Below are 10,101 nucleotides of genomic sequence, written 5' to 3'. Positions count from 1 at the left end.
AGAATCAAGAAATATCTTGAATTATAGAACACATTGTACCATCACCATTAAGATCTTATTATTTTCTTCAACAACACCATTTTACTAAGATATATATATATAAAACACAAAAAATCTTTTATATATATATAAACCATTTTATACTATTCCCATTGACACTTTGCAGAGATTCCTAAAACCTATTTACCAAAACCTTGACCCTTTGCTTAATTTGGAAAATGACATGTCACTAAACACATTAAAATTTATGTTCAGTCACTACAAGGATAGTGTATGTTAATACATAATATTATTATTAGCATAGGTTTAATTATTTTAATTTTTTCACGGACGTTTAAAATAATCTTACCAAAACAGACAAGTAAAGGAAGAAGTTTAGACCTAATGGATATAGGAATATTTCTAGACACCCCCTTTTGTAAGAGCATTATAATTCAAGATACAATTAACAAACCGACTTACATGAACATTAAGAGACTCTGATACAACGATATATATAAACATTAAGAGACTTTGATACAATCTAGAAACTCTCAAGGTATTGAAATTGATAACTCTAACCGAATGTCATCCTCTCGAAGCATTGGTTTTTTATCAAATGTGGCGTCATCTTGGCCCTTGCTTTCAACTCTCCAAACATTGTCAATCTCACTGCTATATTCTCCATCATTAATGCTGCTGCCACATGAAATTGAAATGCCTTTTTCTTCTCTACTTTCCTCTTTGTTGTTACAAATGGAGCCTCCATCAAATGAAGCAAATTTCCCACGGTAGTAAGTTAAGCTCGTGTCTTTTAATGGATGTTCAGGTGGGATAAGTCTTTCTTCTTCCTCCTTCCGTTCATATTGACGCTTTAGATCTTCCATTCCAATTTTCTAAGAAGAAATATAAATGGACCCATCAATCAAAGTGACCAGGACAATAAAAAGAGAAGTCATATACATGAACCCACAAAACTATAATGTGATTATTTACCAGTAAATCTAACGTGGGGTGCCTGCAATATGTTTTACCGTCACGCCATTGTGTACACAATTTTCTCTTGACTTGATCATTTTGATTCCGATATTGCTGATTACATGAAGTAATTTGAGTCATGTAATTATAACCACAAGTTTTGAAAGCAGCTTCTTCTTCTTCTCGTAAAGAAGACTGAACTTTACATGCCCTCAATCTGCACTTTGAAACATACCCAATTAGGAAAATGGAAAGAGTAAAATCCCCACACAGATATTCATTAAAACTCAAAATTTTTGATTTATTACCTTCTGTGTGAGTGTATGGAGGAGCTATACTTCCCTAACTCCTTGTCAATGCCATTTGTATCTCTCCAACGCTTTCTTCTCTTCTCATCTTTCTCAACATTGTGGTTTCCTGAATTGGGTTCCATGTGAAATCAAAACAATAACATCAATACTAGACATTTTCCTTACAAGTCTTCCAAGATTATAACTACATACACTTTTCGCCTGTAACAAAAGTAATTCTTTCCCTAAGAAGGCGAGGAGTGGATACTTTATAGGAGGTAGGAAGGAGTCTTAAAAACGATAGGAGATTTTAGGAGCAGGAAGAATCTCTGCAAGCTGGAAGATTATAAGAGAAAGGAGTAGTGAAAATTTGGATGCTTAGGAAAGATTGTAAATGGGTTTAATTATATGTATGTTTTTAATATTGATTCATATTATTCATATAATGAATTAGAAAAGGAAAATTTATAATTAAATCTAATATTTTTAAGATAAAATTAAATTGGTAGACATGTAAGTGAAATTGGCCAAGACTGGAAAAAAATCTTTAACAGGGGGATAATTTGCTTTTAGATTATACCATCCAACTTCTATCCACAAAACTCTTTGCATTATAAGTGTGTTAGACAAGGCTGGAAGAAGGTCAGAATGGTAAAATGTAATTATTACAGTGTGACAATTTGCTTACCTTGGCAATTTTCATTTTTCTTCCTATTCCGATACATCTACAATAAAATCAGTTCAGACATATTAGAGTGGCCTACCATAACATTTATTTGAGAGAATTCAATCAAAATTCAAAGACTCCTTGAAATTCATAATAATGTGTTATCACAGATCACACGTTTGAAGTTAAGCTGCCAAGCACTCTGAACTAAAGAAATTATAGCTAATCATAGACGAAGCAAATTTGTTAAAAAAAAACATTTTTTTTTGTTGGGTATCATGCTGACTAATGAATTACAAATAATGCAATTGTTAGAATGGCACCTGAAGATGGCTTTTCACATGGGAAATGCTGACTCCATTGACACCCATCAGCTCCACAATAAGCTTTGGTGTGGCCTCTGTATGCACCCCAAACAATAAATGAAAGTTTAATCACAAAAAAATTAATCCAACATGACAATTAAAGCATACTGTAAAAGAGCACTAACTTTTTTCTCCTCCAATGCTGTGAATTGCATTAATAAAAGAGCGATGCAGATCACAAGTCCAACGAAGACGAGGCATTTCAGAGTGCACATATTGTCTCATACTTACAGTATACAAACTAACTACAATTTATATTAACGAGCCAAAGTAGAATATGTAAATCTGTTGCAGAGTTCATAAGAAACACGAAATGGGTATATATAGAAGAATTTCTTTTGATGAATAAACAGATTTTCCACGGTTGGAGGAATAGGAGTGTGATGTACGCGTAATATGGAATTTTTGTTGCCGTCTTTTATAATCTGGAATGAATGCCGACAATTCCAAACTTTTCAAGAAAATGTAGCGAGGAATTTTATGGCATAGGAAGCTTCCCACTCCATGCAAATCTTCCAACAACGCGTATGGGGAAAATGAGTTGAGTAAGAAAACGTGTTGGCCGTGTGAAGAGAGTGTGAGAAAAAACAGGCAAAATCTTGACTAACATCAATTGGATTTTCAGTTTTGTCCACTGATTACGGCAGACTTCTAACTTTTTCCAACAGGTGGGACGTGTTGGAGGGACATCTATTCCATCAGCAAGGAGGACTTTTTCAAAATAAAACTAAAATATTAATTTTTTTAAAGGAATTTAATTATATTTGGGAAAAATATTGTGTTTATATGTTGAAAAGTATTTCTATTAGAAGTTCATACATTAAAAAGAAATTATGTTCTCTTGTTTTTTTTTTCTTCTATTTTAAGTTGTTGTCATATGATTATCTTTATTGGAATGATTGATGTATTAGTAGTGGTATTTTAGTCCTCAAATCAACAAATAGTTTGAATTTTGTTTCATTCTATTTACACATATTTAGTCTTGATGTTAAACTTTTACATTCTTGATTTTAGAATAGATTTAAATGTGCAAAGATAATCCTAGTTCAATATAGAAATACAAATAAATTTTTTTAAAAATCTTTTAAATTAAGATTATTTATTTTCTTCCACACTAACTTCTTCTTGCTCTTATCATCCAACAATTGCCAACTTCGATGATATGATGTTGTATTTAAAATAATGCTCTTATTTACTATTGATGCAATAGTATCTCAGGGGTTGGATGTAATTTTGCAAGACATAAAAAATATGTTTTGTTTCACGTGTATTTTGTATTCTTTTGTAAAGATATACAACTAATCTTTGTGATTCTTATGATGGTTTACACCAAGCTTAAGATTGTATCTTATGGTGGCAAACATAATAATTGGTCCAAGTTTTTGATTTTCAAATGAAGATAAAAACCTATTGGCACAATTAAATATTCACTTATTACACTTTACTTAAGTTTACTTAGGATAATGAATTTTCTATCTATTGAGCTTGTAGATCTCAACATTACATTCATTACCTTAGAAAAATTCTTATATGGTATTAGAGCCATAAGAGTGTTGATTGCATTTCCATTGGATATCCATTGCATATCCATTGGATAGGTCACAAGAGCACACTAGAGTAATCCAGAAACGTTTTTCAGCTACCAAGGAGATTAAAGGAATTTTTGATAGTCATGTTGGTAGAAGCATAAGAAACATGACATATGCAAGAATATCTAGTCAAATAGAAAGGAAGACATGTTGAAGATTCATCATGATTGACTAGGGACAAGGTTAACCATCTTAGTTTTCCTCTGAGTAGTTGAGATGTGACAAGGTCACTTCCCAAATTACCTAGTGTCTAATGCAAGTGCATCCTAGGTGTAAGGGAAATCTTGCATCTCCCAAAAATATTTGGGTGTTGTCTTTTTCAATAAGGGCTATCTTAGGTGGAGTTGTTATTTTTGAAAGCTTACTATTTTTAGTAAGTTGATTGTTTGAGCTCAAAATGTTATAATTTAATCCCTAGAGCTTTGTTTTAGATATAAAAATCAACCAGTTAAGTTTCATTGCAATATGAAGTCTATTTGTGAAGTTAATGAAAATGTTCACTATTGGTAGTAGGGTATAAAAAATTTGAAGTTAGTTTTGAAGGCTTTAGAAGCTCTAAGAAAGGGTCAAACCTTAGTTGACTAGAGGTTGTGCAAGTCAAGTGCTATGGAGCACTTCACAATATTTTTGAAATGGGGTCCTAATAGCTAATCGAAGAAACTTGCGATGAGTTATGGTCTTCAACAAAAGTTGTGCCATCTGAAATCAGAAAAAATGTAATTCCTTCAAGATTTATTGAGTTTTGAAAGTTGTTGGGGCCTACTCTAATGTAATATAAAATATGAAAAATAATAATAATTTAGTGTTGGTCAGCCTTAAGGTCTAGGGTTAAATTTCTAGAACCTTCTTGGGTGGTGAAAAATTGCTTATATAAAGAGGGCTCGTAGGATTGCCTAGAACAGTTATGGGTTATTAGTGGGCTCTAGCTTACAAAATATTGAAAGGAAAATGATCATGTGGCTTTGAATGGTTTACTTCTAAAATTTACAATTCCATAATTTTGGAGATAATAAGAAGCCAATTTTATGCTCGTGCAACTTGTTATTTCTCTATTTCTATTATGTACATTTGTGTTATTAAGGGGAGTATCGTTCATCAAGTGTTATGTGCTTTTGTTATGTTCAAAAATTTCATAAAACTATCTACAATGTCTGACTAGTGCAAACAGTTTAATCCCTTTTTGGAGGCTTTAAACTCTTTCAAAACTGATTTCAATTTTTTATACCATGCTACTAGTATACAACAAATTAATGATTTTACAAATGGACTTGATATTGCAATTAAAGTTTACTAATGTAGGCTAATATATCTAAAGTGAACCTCCATGGATGAAATCAAAACATTCTAAGCTTCAACAACCAACTTACTAAAAAAAGCAAGCTTCCAAGAATAACAATGAGTTGTACTAAGATAACCCTTATTGAAAAAGACAAAACATAAATATTTTTGGGTGATGCAAGATTTCCCTTACACTGAAGATGCCTCTACATCAATACCCAAGGCTCTAAAGATTTATTACCATATTTGTATTTTCTTACATTTAAAAATATTTTTTTACTATTATTTTATTGACCCTAAACTCCATTTCAGAAATCTCTAGTGTATGATTACTATAAATTGACCAAAACTTATATGTTTTAATGTTTTAATCTTCAAGAGAATTGTGCACTAGATTAACGTCGTATAATATATTCTATAGAAAATATTAAAAAATCAAAATAATTGGGCAAGCTTACTATTTCAAGTTAACATACCAATTTGATTAATACAAAATAATCAAATCTTCTTATCCTTAGATTTATTTTGATGTTTTTTGCAAAAAAAAAAATATGACATCAATCTACCCACAATTATTTTAAAGATTAAAAAATTAAAACATTGACTCGTACCAAAGTATGATCTCTTCCTCGATATCACTATAATCTACAAAATATGTTACCAAAACTAGTGGTCGAAAAAATTAAAGGCCCATTTAACAACCAAGAAATAATCATCATAAAAAATGAAATACCAAGGGGAGTTCATTTTGAATATCATGATAGTTTAACCCAAGTCTGTTCAAAATTGAGGATTCACTACAACCAATTGTTGGAAAAAAAAATTCAATTGTATGTTGTCATTAATGTTCACACAAATGTCAGTATTAACCGCGTAATTGAGGTCGATATCCTTATTTAAATTAACAAGTATTTATAAATCAAATCTCTTTGTGCATATTAAATGTCGTGCAATATTATCATGTTATTAATATAAATAATCTTAAATCATAAGCGACTTAATTAAAAACATAAATGCATATTGTTAAATTAAATATTAGCATCAATTTTGTTTCTAAAATATTAATTGGACTTCTATTTAAGTCCAATAATAATATTTACTTTTCCTTTAATTCATAATGCAAGTACAAATAACTCAAACTTGAAATTATAATTATAATTAAATTATTTATAATTTGTCTCATAATATTAAATATTCATAGCTAGATGATTATATAGTGAACTCTACTATAACTTCTCTTTAAATATATCTAAATCACAAATACATATATTTATATATTTAAAAAGCATCAATATTAAAAATTCTTTTATATAAACATAAGTAGTATTTATTTATTTAAATTTTGAAATAAATAAATAATAATTTTCTTAAAAAATAATTTTTAATTTCTAAAATTAATTAAATAAATTTTATTTATTTTTAATAAATCTAAAAATCAAATTATATTTTAATAAAATAAAAATAAGTATGCAACTAGTATTTTCACGTCTTTGATTTTCTAAAAACATGCAAGCATAATATACTTCATTCGTTATCTTGAATGTATATGTTTTCCTCTAAGTTTCTATTGTTTAATTTCTCATATTAAAAAGGTTTTTGATATGAATATAAAAAACATAGTTTTCCAATTTCTTTAAATTTTAACGTGAATTTTCTACTGGTTGCTCACATCTAGATTTTTCAATACAAAGTTAAGTAGCAGGATTATATTGTTTACTTCATACAAAGTTTCCCAAATAATACATGAATCCAATTATATTTTCAACTGCAAATCATAATTGCTCCAGAGATATCATCCTATAAATTTCAATAAACAAATTCTAGCAACGTGGTAGACATGAAGTAGATAGATTTTTTCAAAATAATTTCCATAAATGGATTCTCAAACCCTACCTCAATCCGACATCTAAAATTATGGACAATCTAGTGAACACATGTAAATCCAAATATTCCTAATCTTTCAATAATTCATTAACTTCAATTCCCAAATTGCTCTCCAAAAACTTGTGTGTTCAAATGACAAAAAAATATCTAATAAAAAGCCCTCACCCTACTTAGGTATTGACACTAATACATTAGGGGTCAATTTGCGACGACAGGCAAATGTAATGTGTTTTTGGCTTCTTTTTTTTCAATTATAGCCTGACAACATCACAATTGCGACACTAATGGGATATAAGAGAAAGAAAAAAGAAAAACGTTGGTCATTTGTTATACAACATGAACCCATTTCGCTACTAGACGCAATGTCGACAGATGGAGGCAAGGGCAAGTTTGAGGCAAGGTGGCTTTGGTTTTGCTAGTGAAGGGGAGCAATGGAGCCACTAAAGAAGCAGACAGAGTGGAAACCCTCCTAGGCCAACCCCCCGTAGGGTTTGCTCAGTTTTGCTCCATAGGTCTTGTATTATTTTGTGAGTATACACACTTCCCTTGTAAGGTTGCTTCAAGTCTATAAGAGAATTCAACATATTTTTTTAGTTGATTTAAATCCATGTCAAAAGTTTCACCCAGATAAAGTGGAAATTTTTTGCTGATTGTTAAACAGTTGAATTGGGTGACTTTCAAATCAAATGTTCAAAGACATCCTTATCATAGATGCAATATACTACTTAACTTTATCAATTTCCATTTGTTAACAATTTCCTTGGTTATCCACTTCTTGATTATATCATATGATAAAAATAACTGCTTGAAACAACAGCAAATGAAGCTCTTTATAAGGTTACATTTCTTTTTTTTCGTTTTGTACTTCTTGCTTAGAATATGTTCTTGTACATTATTGTAGCTAAAGAATGCAAGAAATGTGACCAAAATGGAATTAATCACAAATGTTAGGTCATGTCCAGTCCTCTTTTGCTTTGGAATGTTACGTGATATTCATGTCCACCACTGTTTACATTGTGTGCAGGGGTTTCCTAATTTGCCTTTCTTATTTCATACCTTTTTTTTTGGATGATATATTCATTGGGAACTGTCTATTTAGAACCCACGAGAGGGATTATATTTTAAAATTGTGCAATAGATTGTCTTTTGTAGTGCCAATGAGGAAATAGAAAGAGTTGGTACTTACATTGTACCGGTCTAAATGAATATTAGAGTGGTCAAATATGCAAGATATTTGATCACAAATAGAGCGATTCTTTTTGCAAATTTTTGATCACCCCTTTTGAGGATTTCCTTCACCAATGCGAAAGAGGAGACAACGACATTGAAAGTCATGAGAGGATTTTGTTGTGGGAAAGAGTTGAGAGAGATTTATGAAGGCTAGGTTTCAACAAATGATACTTGACCGCATTGTGCTACTTATATCCATCTTATAACACAACAGATTGATCTTAAAAAATTCTAACTACTACTATAATGTGCATGCTTTCTAAATTCTATGCTTGCTGTGTGTAAATTTTATGCTTGAAGCAAGAGACAATTGGTCAGTCTATCAAATGTTTTATTACACTCTAACATGCATTATGTATTTGGTGAAATCATTTTTTATTGTTATAAGAAGGATTGCAGAAAATTATGAGTAAATCAGTAGCAATAATGAGAGCCATCTAGAAAATAGTGAATGACATTGGATTTACAGTCAACAAACAACTTTGTGCTTGGTATTTTTGTTCAGTTTAATTTCTTTTAAGAATTGTTTCTTTTCAGTTTCTTCTTCACACTTTGGTTATGAAAGAACAAGTGCAGAAAAGAGGATATCATGTAGGATTGTAGGTTTATTTAACTATTTTTAAGGTACTTTAGCAGCAAGGGAAGGTCACATAAGATACAAAAATGTAGCATCTCTTTTCATGTATTAACATTAGCAGTGCATAAAACTGATAAAGTGGGATAGAGCATAGAAGTATGTTTAGCAGTAGGAACAATCTAAATTAATATAGTTAATGGCATTACTTTCTCAACTATATATTCCTCCGAAGCTCCAAGTTTCTTACAAGCATTTAGAAATGGATCTGCATCATGCATTTTTGTCTTAAATTATGCAACTTAGATTGCGGACTAATTAGATTTACTTTGCAAATGCTGTGGAATTGTTGTACTACAATGATATGGCATTTTTGCTCTGTAAATTATCTATGGACCAGGTTAGCTAGGAATTGAATAAATCTCCTACCCCAAAGTTACAAAATGATCTGAGACTTGCTAGGAATCAATTTTTGCATCTTCTACTAAGCTTCTTTTCACTTGATTGTTCAATTTTCCATGAACCAAGTTAGCTCAAAATCAAATATAGCACATCTAGCACAAATATTGACCAGAAAGAGAGAACATAATATTTTGTTGGAAAGACGTTGATCAAACTTGATAAATACAACTATATCACTTTGTGAAAGGGCTTCAAGCACCAATACCAGGAAACTGACCACCAAAGAATAATATACAACTAAATTTAAATTTAAGTCTATGTAGCCAAGTTGAGAGCTTTGAGTAACCTCCTGCATAAAAAAATATGAAAACTGACCCATGATCAAAATATAAATTGCTTCTCTAGACAAGAATACTATTTTATCCTTATTTATTTAACAAATCTAGAATGAGATAATAAGGCTATTCCTTTTCCTGGAAAAGCTTCAACTAGATGTGAAAACTGAAACATGATCAAGATATGGATTGCATTTCATATAAGAATACTATTTTAAATTTTAAAAGTTATAAGGTATGAATTTTTCAACCAAAAAATAGAATATGTTAAGGCCTGTAGCTTGACAATTGCAACAGATCCTTGTTTATTTACCAAATCTAAAATGAAATATGTGGCTATTCCTTATTATTAGGAAAGGTTGCACTCAATCTGAAAACTGATCCTTGATCAGGATATAGATTACTTGTAGATAACAATACTATTTTTTTGAAATATTATTACATAAGTGTTGGTAAACAGACTTCTTCTTTTATCTTTCATGAAATTATGACTCTTAATGCCCAGATTATGAACAATATCTATTCACAAC

The 10,101-nt window shown here is 30.5% G+C and overlaps 1 protein-coding gene across 1 annotated transcript; it reads right to left on the bottom strand.

Annotated features, from left to right (window-relative positions):
• Positions 1 to 300: 300 nt before the first annotated feature.
• Positions 301 to 2,590, bottom strand: LOC149532300 (uncharacterized). Its single transcript, XM_089804363.1, has 6 exons — positions 2,405 to 2,590; positions 2,238 to 2,314; positions 1,936 to 1,972; positions 1,266 to 1,374; positions 976 to 1,174; positions 301 to 875 (listed from the first exon to the last, which is right to left on the bottom strand). The coding sequence occupies exons 1-6, from the start codon at positions 2,502 to 2,504 to the stop codon at positions 534 to 536; spliced, it is 864 nt and encodes a 287-aa protein (XP_089660489.1). The 5' UTR covers positions 2,505 to 2,590; the 3' UTR covers positions 301 to 533.
• Between the last annotated feature and the right edge of the window lie 7,511 nt (positions 2,591 to 10,101).

The sequence above is a fragment of the Cupressus sempervirens genome, chromosome 10 (genome assembly GCF_028749045.1).
Source record: "Cupressus sempervirens isolate cs-2001-9-10 chromosome 10, ASM2874904v1, whole genome shotgun sequence".
Taxonomy (NCBI): Eukaryota; Viridiplantae; Streptophyta; class Pinopsida; order Cupressales; family Cupressaceae; genus Cupressus; species Cupressus sempervirens.
The sequence above is the reverse complement of the archived record's forward strand: the minus strand, read 5'-3'. Positions and strand labels throughout refer to the sequence as shown.